The sequence below is a fragment of the Cyrtonyx montezumae genome, unplaced genomic scaffold, assembly GCF_038088225.1.
Source record: "Cyrtonyx montezumae isolate F1298 unplaced genomic scaffold, pur_monq_1.0 scaffold_3, whole genome shotgun sequence".
Classification (NCBI taxonomy): domain Eukaryota; kingdom Metazoa; phylum Chordata; class Aves; order Galliformes; family Odontophoridae; genus Cyrtonyx; species Cyrtonyx montezumae.
The window spans coordinates 107,763,075-107,790,495 of NW_027072034.1; the positions used below are offsets into that span (position 1 = coordinate 107,763,075).

The window sequence follows — 27,421 nt, forward strand, 5'->3', positions numbered from 1 at the left end:
TTTCCATAAAAAACATACACCCATAAGAACTATGATATTAAAAAGCAAAATACCTTTTTTCTGGTGGCTTCATTACTTTTGATAGCCCTCTGTTTCACTTATTACAGTAAGCTGTCATGCAGGTCCAGAGAGATGTCTTCCCTTCCGGAACAGGTGTGCTCTTTTTCTTGATCACTTTCTGTAATACCTGCCCTCCCTTCATTATACAGTAGAGTGTTCTTTGATGGTGTTCAATAACATGGTAGACTCTGCAAATGCAAGAAACTACACAATCTATTCAAAAAAATTGAGATGAGGCAGATTTATCACCCTACCACAGAGATTCATTTGCCCAAAATTAGAAAGATAGAACTTAGCATTTGGTTCCATTCATCCTTGTTGTGACCAATATCCAAGTGATAGCTGCTGAATGCTTTGGAATAATCAGAATTAGAAGCTTTGAGTGTTTGTTAATGCTCCTCTGAGATGCTAAATGCAGAACATTTTCTGATTGTTTGAGGATTTTCATAAAAACAACTCTACATATTCACTACTGACATGTACAGAAGTCTTGTAGTTCAAAGGAAACAAACCTGCCTATGAATACTGATACAATAGGTGGCAGAAACCATCAAAGTAAAGAGAAAGATTGCACTACACCACAAGGGGTAAGCACCTGCCTCCTCCTGGCTCAGGAGTGTCCTGTTGCTATAAAGCATCTGGAAAAAGAGACATAGCTTCACTTACTGCTGCAGCACAGGAGAGTGAATTGAGGCAGAATATAAACAAAAGCTAAAGACTGAGGCTACAGCTTCATATTTTTTGGTGTTTCTCTCCAAGCCCTTCTGGGAAAACAGTCCTTTTTGTGCAGCAGGGAAGGAAAGAATTACAGTTCTCATAAAAACAAATATGGACTGCTTCAAATCTAATTCACCTATTGCACCCAAGAGAAAAAGATCAGAGATCTAAAATTGATAGGTTGTTGTATATAAATTCAAATACTCATTTATTTATTTATTTCTGTCGAGTGTGATTTTTAGCTGTGGGTCAGAGCACTTTATTCTGTTCATACAAAACCAGACTACTTGGCTAGGTTGCTCAGAAGTTTTTATAACAAAAATGCAGTAAGACCGCATGAAAGAGAATGAGGCATAAGCTCTTCTTTTACATGCCATCCAAGACATCAAGTTCCATCACTGTTCTCATCAAGTTGCATTACAAAGCAAAATGAGAGGAGCAGACAACCAACCCACTGAGTGAAACTAAATCACAACCTGCTTTTGTATCAAAAAGTAATGCCCATTTGAAAGCCTGAAGCCTGCTGAGAAAAGCTGCTCATTCCAGAAAGGATCTCTGTTTAAGGCTAAACTGCTCAGTGAAACAGAGCCAGGGAGTAAGCCCAGGCACCACATTGCTGATATTCCACACTGATCACCTGATAGCCTTCTCCTTCGGATGGAGAATTAACACCCTCAGAGGCACAGATCACAAGACCAGGGACCATTCCCATTTCAACACTATCACCTATTTTCCTAGGATGAAATTTTGTATGAGCAGGTAAGAGTAGAACCATATAACTTCCTTTCAGAGGACTGTCCCTAACAATGTTTAGTTAGCAATGTAACTCAGTATCTTTATCCTCAGTCCTCTCTAAATATTCCTTTAAATAATAGATGTGAGTTGCTCTGAAACTAATACCTTCTAATTATTTTAAGAACAGTATTTGACAGAGCAAAGTCTCTGCTACAAAATACTACTTTTTCAACATAGTCAATACTGTTAGCTATGCATTTGGGAGTTGCCCTCTTTTCCAAGGTTACTAGCAGAGGGACAAGAGATAACGGCTTTAAGTTGCACCAGGGGAGGTCCAGGTTGGTTATCAGGAGGAATTTATTCTCTGAAAGAGTGGTGCTGCACTGGAACAGGTTGCCTGTGGAAGTGCTGGAGTCATCATCCATGGAAGAGTTCAAGAAAGGCATAGATGTGACACTGAAGAACACGGCTAGTGGGCATGGTGGAGATGGGTTGATGGTTGAACTAGATGATCTTAGAAATTTTTTCCAACCTTAATAATTCTATTATTCTATGATCTTTGCCAGTGTTGAAGAGCCTGTATGCTGCACTTGTAAAAATTTGCACCACTGGAGGTGACCCACTGTTTCACATCTGTTATGATGGTGTCATTGCTAGGAAAATGTCATCCACACAACTCATCTTTCATCAGCTAGAACAGATGGAATTGCCAAATTAGGATTATATAATGGGTGTGGTTGGACAGCTCAGCAAGATGAGCAATGTGCTCCATGGTCTTCAAACTGGTATGGAGTCTGGCTTTATCAAGTTGCAACAGAAAGGCTGTCTTCTTCTCAAGCCTGACTTCAGCTTAGTAGGCATTGTGATGTAGTAGTCAGAGTTGATGGTTTGTCCAGATTCCAGAAAATCCAGAAGGATTGCTTCTTTCCTATCCCAAAAGACAGCGCACATCACTTTACCTGCTGAGGGCTGTGTCTTGAACTTTTTCTTCAATGGGGAATTCACATGTTGCCATTCTGTGAACTGCTGTTTTGACTCCAGCCTGTGATGACTGACACCACAACTCATCGCTGGTAATTGTGCTATCCAGGAAATTCACTTTCAGACTCTTATTGATTCAATAGATCCAGAGAAACTTGCATATGGTGTTCTTTTAGTTCCTGTGTGAGCCTCTGTGGGACCCACCTGGCTCAAACTTAGCTGCATTCCAACATTGTCACCATTGTTTCTAACACATTGAAGAAGATATTCAGCTCTGATGTGGTTCACTGGTCATAATCTGCTGGTTCATATAAATGAACTGATTAAGACACTCTTCATTTTGTGATCTGACAGCTGTACATGGCTGTTCAGAATGTAACTTGTTCTTCAAGTTGCTGTTGTCACTGCTGAAACACACCACCCACTGCCTAACTGTGCTCACATTCACTGTTTGGCTTCCATAAGTGTTCTGCATTCATCAACGAATGTCAGTGGGTGCAACTTTTTCCACACAAAGGAATTCAATGATACACCTTTGCTTAATAGACACTTCTATGTCAGACACTGTATTGTCAGATTGCCCCTCTGCTGCCATCTTTCACAGTGCAACAAAATGAAACACCAGCTGGAAGGTTCAACCTCTACAGCCATACCACCAACATCTGCCTCTGATGTCACAGGCTAAATAATAAAATGGGAGGCATTATTTTCAGAGCACCCCTTGCATAACTTGATCAATACTTACCTTATGCTATTTAAGTTCACTACCTGAAAATCACCTTTACTGCTTTCTAATATCTTGCGCCACACCCAGGACCTGCTTTCCTTAAATTCTTAAAAGGCTCAGATACTCTGTTTTCATTGTACTTAAGAGAGCTGAAAAAAAGAAAATTTACTCCAGTGTTGTAAATACTACTTAGTAGCAATAAATGTTGACCAGAGAATTCTCACAAACCTATTACATATAGTTAGCACAGAAGTTGCAGACACATCAAAGAGAACTCTTTTTCTTTTGATGTATCCATTTCCAGCTAAATCTCTCCTCAACTATACTATATAAGACCTTTGAATGGAAGTATTTTTTTCTTCAGAAATAAGATAAGCTGTTTTCAAATCGTTTCAGAAGAAACTTCCTACCCTTCAAAATCATCCCAAAATCAAAATCCCTGAAAAACCCAACCTCAAAAAGCATACAGATTCAGACTCCACTGGCTCTTGCCTGCTTAGGGAGTAAAAGTATTCCTATACTCAATGTATATAATGTATTTGATATAGTAGAAAGTTAAAAAAATTACAAGAAGCTTCTGGATCACTTCAAGATAATTACATATAGGAAAATAGAAACAGTCTGAAATACTTCATGTCCTCCCCTCCAAATGGGCACAGAAAATCTCCAAACAACTCAGTTTTGGTGTCTCACAGAGCTCAGAAGTTTTCTGGCATATTACTCAACACTCAGCTACTGGTATGATGCAAACATTGCTCTCATCCATGACCAGTACAATACAGACCTCTACTGAGAGGTAATGGGGTAACAGAGGTTATGAGGTAACAGAGCTCAGTTACATGGAATTTGGATATTTACTTTGTGCATTTTTTTAACCCATTATATGGTAGCCTTTGAATAGGTCAAAAGCACCATCATACTATAAACCAACAACATACAGTTAAAGACTGTAATATTGTTTATCAAGAGTCTCTGTTAAGTTAAAATGACATTAATGCAGTGCAGAAGTTATTCCACACCAACTTTCTATTTGAATATATCTAGGGTACATCTTCGCTGTAAATAAGGTACATTGCAAAGATAGCTGAAAGCTCTCTATCCTCAGCAGCTTCATGTCTTCACCCCAACATTTACTGGGATAATTGGCTAACACATAAGATTTCACAGGTTCTGAGCCTATGAAAGTAGTGGAGTATCAACATACACCAATATTTCAAAACCTTGGGTGGGATTAAACCTCCCCAGTTTTAGTCACATAAAAGCCAGGCTCCTAGAGTAAATGAGTAATAATTTTAGCAAAGGGTAATTAGACCCTGGAGGTACCTACTTCCCTCCCCTGATCTTGGAGAGCACTTACATAATAGCAGAGATGATCAACAAATATATTTATATAAAAAAAATTACCAAGTCAGCTATCTATATTTTCTTTAACTTAAATATTACAATAACTAGTAAATATCTTGCTTGTTTATCATAAGCATAAGGTATAGTTTAGAGTCTCACCCTTGAAACCAAAGAAAGAATTCAGTGGTAACGCTGCAATATTTTGAGGAAAGTGACAGTTTTCTAGCAGCAAGCATATCACCATGCAAACCATCAACCAATAAAACTTAATAGACTTGAGAGTCGAGACGTATCAAAGGTGGAAATTAATTTACAAAAATGTAGACAAAACAAAAAGAACCAAATCACCATGTTTGTGTACCTCTCAACAGTGCTAGAAGACCTAAAAGACTTGGACTCTCATACACGAAAGAAAAAGTCAGATATCCTAGAAAATGACTCAAGTAGAAATGACTGAAATCTACCTGTAACATTACCTATGTTATTAAGAGATTCACAATAGAAAATGGTTACCTGCTACATCTATGTATCAGTAATCCCCAGTGAAGAAGATTTATACCTCATAAACTCAAATGTTGTCAGAAGGGATATAAGCAAGTAGATCACTGCATTCAAATCTATGAACTTGTAGAAATATCTAAATGGTCTGGAATAACAAATACAAAATAGCATAAGAAAAATTACTGATACAATGACAATAATATAAGCAACCAGGTTATTATGTTCTGTTATTATGCTATGTTATTAACAGCTGGAGCAAGAAAAGGAGTTACTATATTCACTAAGTTTCATAAACTTGTCATGTAGTGTTCACCTCCATACTTACAGTTATGGGTCCACAACAAACTCCTACTGACATCCACTGGGAGACACCCCAGACAGCAATGCAGAGGGACTGTGCCTGGCCATCCTGGGGCCATGTCTGACCCCAGTGTCCCTCACTGATCCTAAGCTTGACACCCACCAACAAATTTCTTGACTTGGTCTTTTCCCATCCTTGTCCCCAAGGAGGTGCACCCAATGCTCATAGCAGCAGCTGCTCCTAGTAATCTTGTGGTTACATGGGTCCTGGTTGTAGGGTCATGCCCCGACGGACTTGTTGGAGTCTTTAGGACTACAGCTCCAGGGAGGCCTGGTTCATGCAGAGCCCTGATACTTCTGGATACTTGCTAATTCAGTTCTCAAAAATCCACTCTTTCCCTCTCATCACCAGTGATAAGCATTGCTTTCAGCCTTCTGCAAAGTGATTCCAGCACATGCACTCTGAATCTCTGTGGCATATGTTACATATGGGTTTAGTTCAGATTCAAATAAGATAGCTCAAAAGTTCTGCTGGTATGTTAAAGAAAAGTTGACTCATTTCTGGCTCAGGCATTGCCAATAGTAGGGAACGGTTCTGCAGCTGAACTACAGGGCATCCTCTTTCATCCCACTGCTGCTCTCACAAGGCACGACTGAGTGCTGGAGTTCTGCATTAAATCAGGGGTGAGGCACCTCCCTGTGCAATTTCTGTAATACCATAAGACTTGCAAAGGATTGCTGATGAAAGTTATTTACAAGCTAAGAAATATGTAAGGGTTGATTCAATGGCTATCGACAAGTCTGTTGTGACGGATGAACCAATTTTCACTGGGCAAGCAGGTGAGTGGGACCTGAGCACTGCAGTGCAGACAGTCATGACAAATCTGTTGGTGAAGGTAAGCAGGGGATTCCAGCTCACCTGCTCTTTACCTGATCAAATAGAAATAAAATTGAAAACACTGAAAATAAAATACAGAAATTGATCATTTTTTTCTTCTGTTTGCATGGGTAGAAACACTGCTTATGATTCGGGAAGCCACTGTACCAACTACTGCTCAGACAATAAAGCAAGCCTTGCTCTGAGGAATTTACAATATTAATGTAGCAATGTCTACAGATGAGCAACGGAAAAAGTAGCAGACTTTAATTGACAATTGATGTCAAATTTAGAAAGCAATCCAAAAACCTGCATATCAGACTATGAGCCTCCTGAGAAATAGGAAAAATACTGGCAAGAAACAGGATGATGATGAAAGATGTATCACAACCAAATAGCTAGATTATTCTTGGCCATTCTTTGTATCAACTTTTAAAGTCTTTTTTTTTTTTAATGTATGTATAGTAATAAAGCAAAAGAGTAAGAAGAGCAGACTGCCTGTATGATATTTACAACACAAATCAAAGGGATATACTGGAGTGTACATTAAAATTTAAACCTTTCATCTGTTGATTATGTGACAGTATTGTAAGAAAGACAAAAATGGAATACTTTTGGCATTAATTAAAACTCCCTGTTGAGATCCAAGTAGTTAGAATTTCATATAAAATATTGTTATAAGCAAGACAGTAATCAAGATGAGTTTCAGCATAAATGAGACAAAAAAAGGATTGGTAATATCAGGGTAAAACACATTCAGCAGGTAGACAGAGAATAAAGCAAAAGAGAATCTATATTTTTTCAAGTGTCTCTTAAAACATGTTCTAAGAAGAACTATGTGAGGACTGTGAAGTAAGAAAGTGTAGTTGTTAGGTATTAAGATTGACATTTCCTAAAGAATTACTGTTTTTAACTTGAAATTCTTTTTAATATCTACTCTATGTTATCAATTTTATGGATTCTCTGTGTTGGTCTAAGATCATTTATCACACTGTTACTAAACATGTTAGCCTGAATAGCAGAAATTACAGCCCAATAAATTTAAAAAAGGAAAATTTCTAAAATTGGGTACTCAAAAAATCTAATTTTTCAGGTTGACAGTGCCCAAGTTTATAACAATGTTAGTACTGAGATTCATCTGAGCCTGAAGCATGGATCTATAGCCAAAGTAATAATTTAAATGTGACCAAGAACACTGCTGGGTATCAAGGCCAAATTGTATGCAATAGATTGCACATATGCTAGCAAACTCTGACTTAGTAAAAGTGAATGACAGCATACATAAATGCCTGTTAGGAATGGCCTCTAAAACATCTGGATCTGCCTCTGGGAATGGCTGGAGATAATGCTGGTCAGTATAAGCCGAATGCATACCAAGGTCCTCATGAACGTGTATTATTACAGATGGCTGCATCCTAGTGCCTGGAGACATTTGTGAACACTGTTTAATTTACTAATATAGATATAGCTAGGAAGTTTATCTTTTGAAAGTCACAACTAATTTGGTAATGTATAATAAGCCAGAGAGGATATGTTAGTTGCTTGCATATTATTACAGCCAGTGCAAATACAAGTAACTTAAAACTATGGTCCTGATGGAAACACATGCTGTAATTGCTTTGCAAAAACGTGTGTTAAATCAGAATCCTATTTTAAACCATTCTGTAAAATTTTCTAGGTCTAAAATAGCACAGTGTTAAGAACCATCAAGACAATTTAATATCCATCAGGCTGATGTGTGGTATTTTATATGTTCTACAAAGTTTGACAGAAAGAAGTTGCTCCAGAAAACAAAGTACACAATTATATGTGCCATTTAAGGTATAATAGAAATAGTACTTTGAAATACCAAGACAAAAATCTACTTTCAGGCCTCTGACTTCAAGGTCAAATCTGGTAGTACCAATTATGAATAATATGAAAAAGTGGTTCATGCCAGCATGATTCACCTCAGTGTTCTTTATCTCTTGGAGAAAAGCAAACTGGAAACACTCAAATGTTTGCAGAAAATTATTTTGTTCTCATGCTACGTATGAATCCTTTAGATAATGAATGATGGCATTCTATAGCTGAGTGCTATTCCTCTGCTAAAGGCAGAGCTTGTAGGCAGAACTGAAACACAGTAGTGTTACTTCACCTATTGTACTGCTTGAAAAAAGAAAAAAAAGGAAAAAGGAGAATGCTCCTTGATGATATTTCAACCCCCAAATGCCTTAGTATTGGTTGTGATGACAGCCCCTGCATATGTCAAGTAGCAGTAGTTAAAGTATGCAAAAAGCGAACTTCCTTCATTAATGCATACGGTTCTGGGTTTAAACATTAAGACTGAGCGGTTTTTGTCTTTCAAAGGCACATCTGTTCCAATTTCATTAACAAAGTTTGACAGAAAAAACCCATAAACCCATACATTCCTTCATCCGGAAGTGGCTACTGTGTGATTGATTACTAAAGAGTTGGCTACAAAGACAATTTCTCCCTGTATATGTCTGTGTTGTAATGCCACAGTCTAACTGGTCTTCTGAACTAGAAGAGGTCACAAGGACATTACAATACATATATCACTGTCCACTGCTTATTTTATTTTCTACTGATGTGGTATTTTAGTGGAGCTTTCTGGAGCGTAGGAAGCATTTAGGCCATCGGTTTACAATACTTCTGACATGGATGGTTAGCTATGGCAGAATAAAAAAAAGTATGAGTTTTAGAAAAAAATGGATCACATTTTCAGTTATAGTTTTCCTAAGGTGCCTTTCTCCTTTGGATAGAAAGATGAAGCTTTCTACAACTGCTAGAAAAGTCAAAACATGTCCGTATTCTTTTCCAACTGGATTACTCCTCTTGATCAAGGTTTGCCATTGCAATCTTTTGCCATCCTTGTGTACAGGAAAGTATCCCTAGTTATAGTCTTGTCCAGTGACTGAAATAGATTTCCAATCCACACCTACCATGAAAGCAGGAAGAAGGTTGCTTTGGTAAACTGGGACACCAATCTAGTCAAAATTCCCTGCATGTTGTATAGCATGGCATTAGATGAAACATTTTTAGCACAGGCTACAACAGCCAATGAGTAGATATTTTGCAACTTTACATTTAATGGTGAATGCAACTATATCTTGCAAGCTTTCTAAAAATGCAGTATATTGTATATCAAAAGTAATAAAACTATCACCTGTAGAAAGTACCCAGAAGTCTTGGGGATGATGATCATGTTAATTATGGAAGTGCTTGGAAGCCCTAGATACAAATCAGCACAATTGAGAGCTCATAAAAAATTGGCCCATGGACAAACTAGCAATGATTGCTTTATATAAACTGTTTGTATGACAGTATCAAAAGTTAGGTTCAATAACTAGAAAGGGCAGAAGAAACAGTAGGAGTTAAGAAATGTTTTTGCTCTTTGCCTCCTATTTTTTTTTTTTTTTGACATTTTTGACAGTAGTCAATACCTAAAGTTGAAAACTAGTGGCAGAAGAATTGAGATTATTGGTAGCATATGACTTGAGCTCATATTTCTGACCTGATGAGAATTTATGCTGTATTCTGAAGCTCAATGATTCTGTCAGTGATTTCTAATGGATCAACAAGGCTGCTGTCAATAGGCTTGTATTTGCTACACACAAGTCCATATCATCATCAGAAAAAAGGTACATTTACTGAAGTAATTAAAAACCCATTAATGATTAAAATCAATTTTTTGATGTGCAGACCTTGTTTATCATATCTACTCTGTAGTATTTTCTGTAATAGCTTCCATAATAATCTGTACATATTTCCCATGAACACTACTATGAAACGCATTCTCTATTGTATCAGGAAAATGCAAGCTCAGCTGAAGCAAAATGAGTTCTGTAGCCTGTAGAAATCTTTGGAGTAGTTATTGAGCATTAATAACATGAACCATGGTAGCAAAAATAACCAGGAGGAACAGTATGAAAGATAGGTAGAAAATATATATATATACCTTTAAAAAAACAATTCCGTAGAACTAAGAACATAATCTCAACATATTCAATAGAACAAGATTTGTAGTAATGAATAACACCTTCCACCAGATCAGACTGACACATCAGGAGGATACAGACAAGTGTTTCAACATAGAAGTCTTTCTTTCAGTGTAGAATAGCAGCCTTTAAAGGTAAATACAAGCTGATAATATGCAAGCGGCCTATCCCAAGTTGTGTATTCCAGGCCATCTGAGAGAAAAAGTAGTTTGCATTTGTGAAACAGAGGAAGTGCAAAGGGAAAAGGTGGTAAGACTAAGATGATTAATAATTCAAGATCTTGAATGGAAACACAGCAGAGCTCTAGAGCAGAGATCCATTTAAGCCACCATTCTATCTTTTCAATGGCCCATAAAAAACGAAAATTCCCATGACTGTAGAGTTGCTCTTGGTTCTTCATACACGTGCTGTTCTAAATGACAACAATACTGTATATACAATAAGGATACTCATTTAAAATTATGCTAGATTAATGATACCTTACTGAAAGGAAACTAATTAAGTTTACTGTGATTATACAGGTATAGTTCAAGAAGAAAGGCTTTAAGAATAAAGTAAACCCTAGCTCTAGTGTCTGGTAAATACTAACTATAATTACCAAGGGAATTTCACTGTATAAAAGTGTCAGACTTTTGACCAAGAGTATTCTATATTTAACCAATAAATTTATATTATTAAGACAGCCATTTTAAATATAGCTAAATGTTTCAGTTCTGACATATTCACAAGAGCTAAGAAAACATGGGAGAAAAAGAAGGAAAAAGAAAAAAAAAAAAAAGTGAAATCGCCGTGCACTACCATTCTTGTTACTTGTTAGAAGAGCACCAGGACCATCTAGTGGAGCTTTCACTTATTACAATAACTCTACGATGCCAGAGGTAGCAATATATTCTGCTTTATAGGAAAGTTAAAATGTGGTATCACCACTAAACCACAGACGTTAAAGACAAGGAGACTCCTGTGAGGTTTCTGGCCCATATTCTTACCCTGCAGGGTTGTTACTGCTTTACCATACACCACAGTTTTTCCTTTAATTTTAAAATGCTTTTATGTTTTTAAATTATTTGTTGCATCTGTTATTCTGATACCTTTTTCGTTTTACACGTCATACAGAGTTCCTTCATGTCTCTCCTGTATACTCCATAGAAGTATTGATAATAGTGTTTAATAGTATAGATAATAGTGTTTACTGGTATCTTCAAACAGAATTATTTTCATTTTTCTTTCAATTCCCAGGAGCTTATGTTACTATCTTTCTGGTGCTAAGTGCAAAACTGTATGGAACAATGCACAGAAATATTAATGGAAATTCAAAATACATTTTGATAGCATATCTTTCTATAACCTATATTCAAACCGTATTTAAACTTGTTGGTATTCTAAACTAATTTCAGGAATGAGTGGGACCCAATGATTCTGCTTGTGAGGCTCTTCTGTCTTCAGTATTAGCAAAATGTAATCAAATGTCATTTCTTCTATGCCACGTGTATGCATTTTCTAACAGACCACTAGAGAAATGTTTGTACAAGTTTTCTAGGTAACAGATGCAAAGCATGTTTAATAGTTGAACCTGTGAGTCAGAGCTATAATCTCAGTAAGAGTTCCTGTTTTAAGTGCAAAATTGAATGATTATTTATTTATTTGAGATTAAGTTTACAAACCATCATCTTATATCAGAATTATCTTTAGCAAATACATTTAGGTTCAATTCTCCTGTAGGCACAGCTGTAATGAGCACAGCCCTAAGAAAACCAGGGTCTGAGCTACATGAATTTGATCTGCCTTGGGTGAATAAGATGTAGAATTGACATACCATAACAGGGTAGGGCACATGTATTTAAAAAAGAGAATCTAAAAACATGTTTTATAGAGGATAATTCTAGACTTTTTCACAAAAAGGCATGTAATTAAAGTGAGACTAAAAATGAAATACTATTTACTTAAGCTACTCTTCCACCACATACCTAAGAGTGTCAGTATAAAAGATAAGGAAAAATTTGCTTTGTAATACAATTACCATAGAACTAAATGCAACATATTGCTGCTGGGCTGAAAAAACAAAAACAAAAACAATAGGTATATGACTTTCCTAAAGAGAAGGTTGTATTTAGCAGCCTGCAATATTGAGTAATTCTTAATGATACAATGTGTTAGTAAAAAATGGTGAACTAAAATAATGTTCTCAGAACATACCAAGGCTTTCCAGTAGCTTTCCAGTATGTTTCTACAATGGAGTAGCAGGGTTACAGCATAACATGTACAGGGGACTGGGTTTTTTTTATTCTGTGTGCGTTTGTGTGTGTGTGCCCTGTTTTTTGTTTTATGTGTGCAGGTTTTTTTCTTCTTCTTTTTTTTTTCTTTCTTTTGTTTTTGTTTTCTGACTGCAGCTTGTTTCCGATATATTTTTAGTCAATAATTCCTATTCTATTTTCACATGTAGGATGTCATGTTCAGACTAAGAAGGGTATTCATTTTATAGAACCTAAGTATCCTCAACAGCAACCTTAGTATCTGAGTAAAGATTGGATCCCTTTAACTCAGAAGGAAAAAATAGGCACCTTTAAGGCATGAGTCATCTGATGCAATTTAAGCATTTGCTTTATGATGGGATGATTCATATCAAAGAAAAGACTGCATCTCCTCAATGATTAGAGCAAGAATCTAGACATGCATCTCCTATGACTATGTCTGAATTGTAAATGTGAATTCTACTGACAGAGACAGCGGATGAATTTTGTCTCTTCATAGGGATACTCTTGCTACTCCTTAGTTAAAGTAGAATATAACCTAGTATATTCTACACAAGTTAAAGAAAACATGAACGATTTCTTTCAAAATCTCCAAAATTTCATGTGTTTGCTTTGCTAAACAAAATTTACTTTGTGCTTGTTCCATTTTTACATTAATATTGCATCTTTACAAATCATCTATAAATCCCATTGCACCTTAATGCCACAGTCAACTTGTACTGTAAAGCATTCTCAAGAGCCTTAAAAATAAAATAAAATAAAATAAAATAAAATAAAATAAAATAAAATAAAATAATAAAATAAAGCATTGAATAAGCATGCTGGATTAAAAAAATATTGCAGATTTATGAGAAGATAGAGACCTCCAGAATTTTACACACAGCACGTGCACGCACATACAATGACATATGCATCCCCAAGTTAAATTTTCAACTACTTCGATGAAAGCATCAAAGATACAAAACCTCCTAATATTTCCCAGAATGTACATTGCAATGAGAAGTATTTGTTCTTTAAGTATCATTAGAACTTACTTTCAGCATTTCAGCTGAACAGGACAAGAAACTCAGATGGGAAGCTAACAGCGAGAGCTAACAGAGCTCTGAAACATCTTCATGGAAACAGCCCTTGAGACAAAAAGGCTGAAGCAGAAAACAACACAAACAACAAAAAGAATTGATTCTGCATGGCATTCTTCAGGGAGAAGTGTCAAATAACTTCTAAAATAAATAGAGTACACTACATTTTTATTATTGTACTCATAGTTGAATATAAAGACTGGCTGTTGATATTATCAATAATACCCATCTCTTTTACAGTTCAATAATATGCTTTGTTATACACAGATGTCTTAGCCTTACCACATCATCCTACACTCACGCTGACAGATAACTGAGAAGAGTTTTATTTTTATTTATTTATTTAGTTATTTAATTTTGAAAGCATCAGTAGGATGTGACAATTTGAATATATGATTTTAAATATTCAGAATTATGCCTGTTGTGATTCTGATGACAGATTTCTGCAGTATCACTACACATATTTCTGATTCTTATTCATTTCCCCATACTTCCCCATCAGAAGATTTACAATTCAGACTCTCTGAGTATAGTTATAAGTACAGTCAAACAAAATAAGTGAGTTTCAGGACCAAATAAATGTTTTCACTTCTCTGTTAGTGGGTCTGTACTCCATTATGAGCAATAGATTCTCAGATGAGAAATACAGTTCATTGCATACTTACACAGAATATAAATAATACTTATTAGAACAACAACAAAAACCAACAATCCGGGAATGATAAAATTCTGTTGCTTATGGAAATTTTTAAAACTGTGAGCAATAAACACACAATCTCAGCTTAACAGCACCTCCTGCAAGACAGTGATGGGGTTTTATCCTTGCCATGGAGAAATAATCTACGTTAAATCCCTGGGGAAATGCAGAGAAGACTGCAGCCAGTTCTCTTTTGTTCCTTATCTGAATTCCAGAGACCATTCAAAATATTATGGTGTAAAGATGAATTAAATTAGACCAAAATCCCAAGGAAAATGTTTTGCCCAGGACCTTAGCTTAAATGAAATACCTTCAAAGAATTTTTCTTAAACTGCCTCTCACGTCAAGCTACTGTTGACTCAAATCTTACCTGGAACAATATCCATGTTATATTCCTTCTTTTCTTATATGACATAGTCATCTTCTATATTTTCTGTAAATTATCATTTTGATTTCCTGTAATTGTTTACTAATAACAGTGGGAAAAATACTGAGAGAACCTGTAATTTCAGGTCATATTTCAGAGGGTGTTCTAGGAGCTCTCTAGCCATCCGTGAAGGCAATTGCCTGCCACAGAGAGTCAGCAAACTAACTAAAAGCTAACAAATTTGAAGACCAAAGCAGAACAGGGAATACCCAACTGTGAAAATAATTTGGTATATTAGAAATGTACAAATGTAGTCATATATTTACATGGTAGATAAAGTAAGGACTTTTTTTTTCAAATGACGCTTACATATCCTGTATATGTTATTCCCCTGTGTATTTCTAACCTTTCTTGCCAAGCAATTTAGTGGCATTTGTTTCCCACTCTCATAATCTCATCCTTGCATACAGCTTCCTCATTTATTACTGTCTCCAGTTCTCAGTTTCCACTTTCCCACGCTTTTGTTCCAGTGAATTTCCAAAGCCAACCACTCCATATGCTTAGAGGCAAACTGAACATCTCTAATTTTTTTCCTCTCACTTGAAGTCACATCTTACTGCTTCTACCTCCCAGGGAGTCATAGATTAAGAAAAAAAAATGTTCCCAGATCAAAGCAGATAACCCAAGAAAATTACCTTTATTTGTGGATGTCATGTGATACTGCTACTGTATGCTTTACTGTAAAGAACAGGTGAGAAGAATTATTTCCACTTGCAAATTGCTCTCAGTTTCAGCAAAAGAAGCAGCATAGATCTCTAACTACTCTTTAATAATGTAAGTTTATGAATTAGTCTGGTGCTTTGCCATCCATCCTCCTCAGGTATAGTTTTGATATTTTTGCTTATATAAATCCTAAATACATGTAACTCCTAAGATGGGAAATGCAATCTGCTTTGTGTTTGGTTACATTCACTAAGAACACAGTAGAACCATATTGCAAGTAGGAACAAAATGTTTAAAGGACTTAGCTCTGCATAATTCTGCTGATGCTTTATGCATGCACGTGATTGTATATGCTCTTCTTTCTAACTTACTGGAAAGGTATATGAAACAAAGACACTTTGACTGAGGGCTTCCCATCTTCAAGTAGAACATAAATGTGGAAGAGGGGATGACAAAAATAATTATGTCCCATAATGGGGAAAACAGGTGCAAATAGCGTCCAGCAAATACATACACATCTGACGAATATAGTCGGGGAATATAACTTTGGTTCTGACAGGTTCTGATCCAACTTTCAGTGCCTGAAAAATAGTATGAGTAATATCCAACTCTGTTTTTCTAGTGGCTTCTGTCATTAGTGCACTTAAATCAAATGTTTAACACGTTGACAAGCAAAAATAGATAAACACTGTAAGAGGTTTTGATGGTGACTTTCTTTTCTAATTCCCATAAAATCAGAAAGATTTCTCATTTTCTATGAACAGGCTAACAGGTTTGCAACAGTGGAATTATAACTAATTATCTGAATATATCTTTGAATAGCACTGCACATAAAAATGTTTAATTGCATTTTTTCTCTCTCTCTCTTTTTTTTTTTTTAATTCATCTTTGTGGTGCTGAAAAATTCTGACCTTAATTCTATTACTACTCTGGATATAATACTTTTCACTCTCTTTTAAATCCAGAACTGTTCCTGTATGATCCAAATGCTGTGGATTGCAGGGATATCCAAGCTAGCTCTGAAGAATGTGAAAAGTGAGAATTATGCAGAAGACCCCGGATAATGCTGCTGTCCTATTTCTGGTACATTAATCACTCTGATAGGTCTATGTGGCACAGCACTGCATTTGCTCTTACACCTGAGAATGTTAACAAAATCTGCTGTGCAGGGAAAATATTTCTAAAACGCCTGTGATCTTCAACATCCTTATAACTAAAATGACTGGCATTCATTCCTCTTTACCCTTAACTTTCAAAACCATTTGTGAACAGAAGACAAGTGATGCTAGTTGAGATCTGATAGCATTCTTGGGAGTTTTTTATTGGAAATATCAACCTACCCAAATATCCTACAAAGTAAAAGAGAAGAAAAAAATAATAACATATCTTAAATGGGAAATAGTTTTCCTTTGTAGACTGCTGAGAGTTAGTTGAAGTAATTAGCCAGTAATTTTAAAAAAGCATCAGAATTGTATCACACACTTTTATTTCCTTGCAAATTCATTATGATTTTTATAATTGTCAAAATAACTTTAAAGTAAGAGCAAAACTACTGCTTTAAAACATTACCATCACTACATTCATTTATTTTTATCTACCACAAACTTCAGGCACTTTACAGTGACCTTCAATCAACATAATCTATTTTAAAATGACATAGGCTAGAAGTAGTTTCTGAAGTTACCAAATGAACACACTTGACACAAGCAATTTATTCCATCAAAACTAGCACAAGTAATTTATAGGAATCAATATCTAAATGAAATATCCTAGAGGAACTACCTTTTATTACAGTGTACAGTTATTACTGTAATGAACACACTGCAGCGCATGCAATGATTCCATGTTTGGAGGGGGGAAATTCAAAGTAGAATCTGTCTAAAATATCTAAACTAACATCAGATTGAAGAATCCAAAAAAGGACATTATTTTTAAATAGTAGTTCATTTTTCTTGCAGGTTTCCCAACACAGAAAATGCTGATAAAATATAACTACAGTTCTTCTATGATACTGAAGGCAGAACAAATTGTTGCCTAGGACAACAAAGTATTTAGTGACTATTTATTTTATGTTTCCTTCTTTTTCTATTTGTTTTTGATTTCGTAGAGAGCTTGTGGGCTGTGAGGTGAGTTTATTGTCTACCTTATTCAAAGGGAATAAGAACTCCTGGCTTGGGCTTCTTCATCTGCAATCTCCAGAAAGGAGATTATATTCTGAATCTTAAATGTGAACCTTCTTACAGAACACGAAGATTTTAGAGAGAAGATCAGGAAATAAGGCTATTTATTTGCTGCTTGAATGGAGGGAGATTTTGTATGGATACTTCAGAGACAATAACCTCTCTGGCACTAGGCAGAGTAGGTTGCTTTAATAAAAAAATTATCTCACATTATGAATCAATCATTTGTGCTACCTAGTGTGTTATAGGACAAGAAAATGATCCTGCAGGTGAAACACAATAGGTGCTAAAACTGCTCAGCTTTGATTCTTAGTGCTAAAAATTGCTGCCAATCACTACCTCATAATTTGTTTTGAAGAGTGCGTGGGGCAGAAGGAAAGAAAAAAGAGAGAAAGAGAGAGACAGGAAAGAAAAGCTTTGGTTTTAAGAATTCTAATATAAGAGCAAAGATATACCTCAGAAGAGAGGTAAAAGTCATTGTTAAAAAACATTTTTATAGGACTGAAACCCTTAAAATTAGAACTAAATGGCAAAATGGGAAAGTTATTAAAAATGAATTTGAAAAATTCAGTGACTTAATTTAAAGATTAAATATGATTATTTTACTATGTTTGTTATCAAAAATATGTTTGTTATTATGTCAAAATACAAGGAAATACAAATACAGAATTAGGGAAATTATAGCAAAATATTTATGTAGTCTTTTTCTACTTAAACAATCTGTAGTACAAAATGATATAAGATGGATTAAAAGAGAATTATTATACAATCAAAAAAGTAAATGCTGTGAAAATGCCCAGAATGCAAATGCTTTCTCTTCCTTTGCTTCCATGTATTTGAATGAAAGTACTGTATTTAACTAAAATAAGTGTTTTTCCTCCCACTGTCTCCAACTATGAGCACTGCTACAATCCAAGGTGGAAGTAGAAAGAGGTAAACAGTGGATGGCTTGAAGAAATTGCCATGCTTTAAGTTGTCTCTTGATCTTTTGCAAATAACAGTGTAGGCAAAAGATGATGACATATTTAAAAGGTATTTTGCATTACCATGAAGAACAGATGGAAGTTTGCACTTCAAATAGCTCAAGAGGCTGAGATCACTATCTATGCAAAATGTTACATGCAGAGCTTGTACATAAGAGTTAAACTTATTCTGAAGCTGCAGTACTGGCTCATAGACTTCTTTCTTCACAATATAACAGCTTCCATTAAGATTTCTAGAAATCGCCACTGCATTGCTACAGCATAACAACTGTTCCTAAATGTAAAATCCAAAATCATTTACAAACAGAGTGATTGATGTTGCTGCTAACACAGAAAAAACCTGACTGTAGAATCTTTTCAAATGCAAGATTCAATGGAAGAAATTTACTACATGATTGCCATTGTTAAGTATTTCCTTCTTGCAAAAGGAACAAAAATATATTAAAAGCCTTTTGAGACATCTGTGAATACTGTGGATGAACAAAATCTACACAGCAATCATGTATGGGGAAAGAATGCTACTTGTATAATATCTCATAGCTTTTATTCTACATGCAGTGAACTTACTGATCCCATTTCAAAAGGAAATAGAATGATTTACTGAGTTACTTATTTGTGTAGCAGCTCATAAGAATTAATGTAATGTCATTTGAGGCACTGTTCTACTAATGTAGGAACAACTGAGTAAATCCATATACATGTCTTAGCTCATCAAGAAATAATACATCAGGAAGAATGCTGTTTGGTTTCAGACCCATCTTCAGATTAAGTATCTTGAAATGTGTAAGCAAGTATACTGTTGTAAAAAACCTGCTTAAGATTTGATTTTATTACTAATGTATAGTTTTGCAAACACATGAGCCAGAGGATAACCTCATATTTCCTTGCTGTGCATTAGCTATTTCAAAACTGTAGTTATGTAACATGAAATACCACAAATGTAGTAGAAAAGTGTTTTAATGTGTAGATTATTACTTAAGTAATGAGTGAGAAGACTCAAAGTTCAGTCTGCCTGGCTTTAAAGATTCCCATAAAATTTTCATAGGCTGGAAATATCTGTTTCTCAGTAAAACAAGCCCATGTGATTTTGCAGGATGGCAGAGAGAATATCAAGCATTTTATACTACCTCAAATCTCTGGAATACAAGATTTCTCATTTTGCACCAGATTGTCTCTGCAGAAGTGGCATTTCCATTTGAAGTATGGGAGTTTAGCTTTTAGCTTGCTGGATAATTCTTTACTTTCAATTATATACATTTAAATATAAATAAATATATGCACGTGTATATGTGCACATGCATCTCTGGAACTGTATTTAAAATATTTGTTCATGAAAATTAACTTTAAATACTTCCTTAATTATACTAACAAAGTGTTCATAAATGTTTGGAAAGGCATAAATTAAGAACATGTAATACAGACAGTTTTCTAAATTAAACAATAGAACTTATTTTTAATATGATTTCTAATAAGGTGAGATTCCACAGAATATATTGCTAATGTAGGCCTCCAGTCTTGAAATCTCTTATGAAAATAAAAAGTGTTTGTGCCAGGTAGAAAGCAACTACAGAAAGAGGTATGGGCATCTTCAGTAGTCAGCAGTGATTCTGGGACAGTGGCTCCAAGTTCTCTCAATTCCTTTCAGTGATCTAAAATCCAGCATGGGGCTCTAAGGCAGAGAGGAAAAGGAATAGGAACTGTAGATCTACAATCACAATGTATGACAATGTTATTGAGATGTAATGTTTCATTGTTCTTCATAACCTGCCTCTGAAGAGTGACACTTGGAAAATTAACTAATAACAAGAGAAGAGTTGCAGAATAATTTGTCAAACACAATCTGAAGGACAGCCCTCCTAAAAAAGGGCTGTCTTTCATGCCATGGAGCATGGAAAATTAAGTTGTCAAGTGAGCACTGTACAAAAATCCATCCATTTGGCATTATATTACCAAGACAAGCTATGAAGTTGCTATCTGTTGAAATAGATATGGAGGCTGCTAAGCAAAACATTAACCTAATCAAGAAATCTGAATGCAGTATGTGATTCATTTTCAAGACCTTTAGCAGAGACTATAACTTGTATTAATACTGTAGGTGTATTAGTTAGCTAATGCCTCAGAAGAGCTTTGAGAGCTAAGCTCAGTATGAAGGTTGCTATTATTTATATCTATAGGTGCAAGTTTAATATAAATAAAGTAATTCTGACTTTGAAACTAGACATGTATACCCGGTACTCTGTGCATTTAAAACTGTACAAAGAGGGACTAGAAAAATATAGCACAAGGATTTTTGGAAGTACAAAATGTCTAAGTGAAGTTTAGCCATTTTGCAAGACTCTTCAGTTTGCAAGAGAGATTACTGAAAGGAGAAATAATACAAGTGTAAAATGAAACATGGTGCAGAAAATATAAATAGAGACAGAATTCAAGAATGAACTTTCTGAATTGCAAGTAATGATGTGTAAATTTTCTCTTAAAAACCTTCTTGCTATCTGAGGCCCAGAGGATGACAACATTGATGTCAGATTTTGAAAAGAGTTTCATGGAAGACTTATGGGAATAAAGACCTCTAAGTTTGTCCCAGCAAATTAGTAAGAATTTAATAATGCATACCAGTAGTGGACACATTGATAAATACAACCAGGAAGAGTCAAAAGTGTTGTAAAGATACCTCACATCTCAAAAACTTACTGGAGTTCTTAAACAGTTAAAGGAATGTAAAGTTGATGATCTGCTTGACGTAGCTTGTCTGCGCTTCTAAAAACATTTGACAAAACTTGTAAGAAAAAAGTAGCAGCAGTGGCATGATGCCATAAGAAGAGGGTCTTTTGAAGGTAAATAGCTAGTTAAAGGACACTAGGATAAAACATTTTTCAGTGGCAGAAGGTTCCTAGTGAATTTCTGAGGAGATCTGTAAACAGACCTCTGCTGTTCAATATATTTATAAATTCAATTGGAAAGAAGACTAGTAGTAACACAAAGCTGTTTCAGTACTCCTTCAGCTAGAAATGATTAACAACTGGAAGAATACTGTGCAGATAGCTCATAAAACACCTATCCTTTGTGCATAGCCTTCCCTGGTCACCTGTTTAAGGTCATTTTTATAGATAACACAGTGTAGTAGATAGAGCCTATGATCTATTTCAGTATGGACGTTTTAATGAACTTTTGTTACTGTACTACAAAACATAGTGGGCTGCAGTTGCAGCTTTAAATAAAGGATCGCTTCTTCACACAGTGCATGTTTAAACTGTGCAACTTGCTGGCAATACTATGGACAGTCCACAGTATTCAGTTATAAACTAATGGAAGACAGTCAATTGGGGGTTATTTTCTCTCTCCAGTATCTCTGATCTAATCCTTAACAGCTATCATTATTTCCAAACAGAAACCAGGAACTCAAGTTTCGAGAGAATGCATTTCCCCATAAGCTCAAAATCAGCAATGTAGTTGAATGCATGAAACAATTTGTTAAACATTAATTTTAAAGAAACGACTGAATCACACATTTGAAAGATCACTGTACAAAAATAGAAGAGGGTCACTATGCAGAATGAACTACTTGAGAAAAAACGTAAACCAGGCCACTTACACGTAACCTTCCCCTCAGGAATTCATCTGTCAGTGATTTAAGGCCTACTTTCAGAATAGCACAGCTGTGTAACCATTCTCAGTTGTTTTTTCTTTTTTTTTTCTTCTTTTTTTTCTGAGAAAATTGCTTGGGTGTGAGGAGGAGCTGTAGGAGAGTATATAGGCTAGAAGCACACCAGATAAGAAAGGTAAAATTGAAGACATGAGTAAGATTGTCAAGATGGGGAAACTGGCACCTCAAGGATTCAACAATAACAACACTCAAATTAAAAGACATAAACTCCTAAGGAAAAAAGGGAATCAGAACAAAGCAGTTCAGCAACATCATAGACAAGCCTGTTCCAAGGAGCAGCAGAGCCAGAGATTCCCTACCTGAGTGATGACTACTGCCCCATTAGACTGAGTGACTCATTTGTGGGGGGTGACTTAATGCTTAGTTCATTAGTCCTGCAATGTATAATGTGTTTTAGACAATAAATAACTCACTTTGTGCTTTTAACTTGTTTATATCTTGCATGAAGAATCTCTTTAGTAAAAATTCCCTGAACAGAGTGACTCCCACTGGAGGAGGGTTACGTAAGTAATCCAGGATAACAGGCAAGAGTAATGTGATTAGTCATATGGAAGAGCATTTATACTGTAAAGCACTGATATATACTTCAGATGGGTTAGGGGATTTCAAAACAACATTTTCCAGCGTATTAGATATTTTCCAGAGAAGTTCCACATAACTACAACATTGAATAAATGGTATCTGAATCTGAGTACAGAATTTGGCCTTTCTAGTGAGCAAAGGAGTATTGGAGACAAAAGCAGAAGTGTTGGAAAAGCCATTTCTGGGAGAAGGCATACCCTGAATACTTACACTCTGAGGAAAAGACAACTTGAACTAACCTTCCCAAGAAGCATATTCTGGAGAGATTAATGAAGGCAATGAATTTGGGACAATTCTTGATCTAAATGACAAATAAATAAGTGAAATAATCTAAATTTCAAAAATTGTCTTGTTGAAGACAGACTGGGTGGATGGCAGAAGCTAACAAGAAACACAAGCTAATAGTGTTATATATATATATATATGAGTCCAAAGCACACACATTAGACATTAACTTGTAGCAGGAATCTGCGTCTTAAATTTATTTCTCTCTCCTGATAAGGTAGTTAGATTCATTCAGTTGCAGGAAGAATTTCAAAATACACTGTCTGCTTTCTGTCTTCTAAAAAATGGACTATTCTCTTTAATACGTGAAAAGATGTATGCCTTCAAATAGAAGAAAAGCACCTTGGTCAGCATCACACATGAAAGCTTTTTATAAGTAAAACTCACAAAAGCATATTAGATGCTATTATGACAAAGAATAGTCTCATTACTAGTGTAAGAAAAAAGTCCACAACTTCATGAACTTGATCGAACTGATGATGACAAAAAGTGTAGAAAGAAGATAGTAAATAAATTTAATTTTTTTGATGTAATGAAACGTTTGTGAAAAATCAAATGTACCCTTCTCTCCCATGCCATTTCAACTATGCTATTTTACCCCCTCTAGAAGCCATAAATGATTAACCAATAGCATAATGGAAAGAAGCACCAAATATGAACTAATGAATACCTTGCATAGAAATAAGAATGGCTTTTATGTCGAATTCACAGGCTGCAACTGTTTAACCAATGGCTAAAAGAAAGAAGTTATACCAGTAGCCCTTGTTACATTCCAGAGTTAGAGGCTTTGATGCTTATGGATACTTCTATGAAGACTTTCTGTAATAAGGTCTTGTTTGCCCTGGCCTGAACAGGAGGTAGAACCTTTGAAATCAATTTCAAACAGGACTGCAGGTCAAAGATAAGACAAACTGCACAATGCCTTCAACAATATCTTGTCAATTTCTGAAAAATTCCCCTCAATTCGTACAGCAAAATAACAGTAAGTACTTTCCTGAGCCACAGACTTTTGTAACTAGCAATTATTTCATTATGATTAGATGGTACTCTCTGGTCAGAAAAATGAAAGGAAATAAATACTGACTACATCCTAATGAAAACTCTGAGAATGTAGAACTCCTTTAGTCACTATGCACTTAACAGTATTATCCAATAGCAGGGAGAAATTTATATATGTAACCATGAAAATATTGAAATAACTGTTTAACAGCTCCTCATTGCAAATCTTGGCAAAAAGGAGCGTTTTCCTAAGAAGCATAAGCATTAAATGAGAATACGCTGTTAATCCTTGAAATTAGAAGGACATGTACTGGTTTAGTCTATCATAATTTTACAGAAATGTGTTCCTGTTAATTTCAGTGCAGGTATTTCCCTTTTCATCAATTCAAATACATTTGGAATTAAACAGTGTCTTTAATGGAGATCTAATAATCCACTTGGGGGCGCTAAAGGGTAATTTGTTTGTGAATTGACATGGCAAAATGGTTGGGATGCAAAATAAAGTTACACAATGTGAACAGAGACTTCTACTTTTTCAACTCAGCGCTGGCTGTTCATCTGTATAAGCTTCTGAAACAGAGTCCCCAGTTCTTAACAAATCTCCATCTACTTATAGAAAAAAAGAATCAATTACAGGTAGCTTAGCAGCAGATACCCACAACATCAATCATATCCTAACTTCATTTATACTCCCCCAACCTACACTAAATGCAACAAACAGAACATGTAAGGCAGACTAATCCTTACTCTTATTCTACATTTGCATGCAAGCTCAAATTAACTGGGAAAAAAAAAATTAACAACTAGTAGCTTTGTCTTTCACTTAATATGAAATATCTCTTCTATAAAACACTGGTCCTGGGCTGCATCTGCTTGTACCTTCTACACCAGTTACTGTGTTGGAACATGGCTTTGCACCATCTTTATGTTATCCATTTCTCTGCTTGAAGGGCATTGGGAACTACTGCCTACTCTGAAGTTATATCTTACACTTGACTACCTGTGGTTTCTGGGGGCCCTTTCACTGTTCTGACAGACAGGCACTAATTAGATGCAGACATGCAGTATCTCATATATGTGAAGGAAGAGCAGATTTTTGTTTGTGAAGAGACAATAAAATATGACACTGAGCTTTTGTCCACATAGGGACTGCCTTAAAGATCAGATAAGGTGACAATATAGTTGATTTCAAAAGCCATAGCAGATCCAAAGGTATAATCATCTATCTTTTACAAAAGCAAACATCAGTACCAGACACAAAACTTACATGAAAATTCTAATGATAAAGCTGTACTTTCAGTTTCTTCAATGTAATAGTACAAAATAAATCTTATTCCAAATTAACATGCAGTGTATTCCACGTTAAAGTTTATGGTTGTCCGTATTTGGGCAACAAATTTAACTGACTTATGTAAATAAAGTTTCAAGCAAAAGTGGTAATCAAATACAATATTTTGCATTATTAGTATAACTCTCTTGTATTTAAGGTTGCTTTATTTCTAGTTCAGTTTAGCCAAAGGATGTGGAAAAAAACCTGTATGTTTGTAAGGGTACTATTGTTAGACACCTTATAAGTAAAAACATAATTTATGAACAGTAAAAACATACTTTAAAAAGTCATTCAGCATCCTGAAAGCAGATGCCATCATTGAATATCATGCTTAAGACAATGGAAATGCAAATGGAAGCAAAGGGTATTTTGCAACAGTCAACATAGGTAAAGGCATGGAAGCTGTAATCATTAGCAGTACTTGATGATAGTATTTGTAGTGCAATTTACTTTTGTGCTTTTCCTTTCCTATGTAAAGACATGTACTATAATGTATTTTGGAGCAACTACTGCTATAAATTGACCAACTTACATTAATTAATTCAATCTCCCAGATTTTTTTCACAAGGTCCATCGATGTATAACCATTAATTAGAAAGGATTTGGTATAGTCACCCAGTTCAATGGAGTCCAGCCATTCAGCTACAGAAGCGGGGTTGTAGCCATCATGACCTATCTGCTTCATCTGAAAAACAAGAATGAATAAGAATTACTGATAATATTCATTAAACATGTTTCAGAGAGTAGCTATTTACATTATTTTCCTTGGGACTTCATTCTCTGACTGACATCCTTTTAAGGATTAGTACAACATGAAGAATTTTGTGAGTTAAAAGCACTAATAGTTTTCAATGGATCTTTTTCTCATGGATCTTTGCCTTTTAAACTAAAATATACCAAGACTGCATGTAGCATGAGTTCAATCCTTACTAGACATCACAGAATCCATATGCAAGAGATGTCAAAAAAGAGAGAGAGAGAGAGAGAGAGAGAGAGAGAGAGAGAGAGAGAGAAAAGGAGATTATTAATATCCTGACTACACAAAAATGTCACCTAAGATTTTATAGTAGGAGAAGAAATTAAACTGAGGATTGGATCTTCTGCTATCAAGCTCCAAATGAAACATATTTCCTTGGTTATATTATTCCTAATTTATTTTTTCTACTATGTTATCTGATATTTCATAGAGGTTGAAGCACAGTGTTTTTTTTCACCCCCAAGGGAAGTTCAAAATAGTGTCTTTCCTCTACCTGGTCATATTTTTCATGGAGCTCCTGGGAATTTAATATAGTTTAGATTGCTCTGCTTCTGTGAAGTTGATTGAGACTGGACAACTGAAACAAATATTACTGGAACAGAACTGACAGAATGATGTACACAAAAAAGCTCCAAGTGCATTTATAAACCAACACAAGCAGAGAAAAGAATAATCATATACATTTTGTTTTCATAAAAAGCTAAGAAATCCAACTGGCATCTAATTTTCTGGAATGTTGTAAAGCTACTAAAAAGTATGGAACTGTAATTTTTCTTTCCAAATTGCCTCTCAGTGACACAAGTGAAGATTCTCAAGATAGCCACCAAATAAAGCCTCTACCTGTGCAATTAGTTATGACACACTGCTCTTAGGAATTATAAGGCAATTTGCAACAGTGGCACAAAGAAATAGAAAAAAATATGCAATAGCCTGAATTTTCAAAACCACTATTTGCAGATAACTGGTATATTTGCCTGTATTGACATGTAACTATAGCTAATTTGATAATACACGGAATTGGTAAACTTTTAAAAAGTTTCAGAGGTTTAGAAGGCTTTCCATTTAGCAAAGCATAACTAGAATATGCAAGAATGGTACTGTGCACAATGAAAGGCAGTCTCTTGTTTCTGCCCTCTTATATACATTGCTTTCAGAGAAATACTGGAAGTATGACAGAAACATAATGCTTTGAGATTAAGTTTGAAGTGACAAAGTAATTTAAAAATAAGAGAATTCCGATCTTAACACCTTGACTGAAACAATTTATTTCTCAGTTTATCAGA

General features: G+C 35.3%; 1 protein-coding gene across 6 annotated transcripts in view; it reads right to left on the reverse strand.

The window, feature by feature from the left end:
• ANKS1B (ankyrin repeat and sterile alpha motif domain containing 1B) overlaps positions 1-27,421 on the reverse strand; it is a 197,915-nt gene that overhangs the window by 130,833 nt on the left and 39,661 nt on the right. For all 6 annotated transcript variants that reach the window (XM_065742741.1, XM_065742736.1, XM_065742740.1 and 3 more), the window contains exon 3: positions 25,914-26,066. In XM_065742741.1, the coding sequence (XP_065598813.1) occupies positions 25,914-26,066 (153 nt within the window). The remainder of the gene's footprint in view (positions 1-25,913; positions 26,067-27,421) is intronic.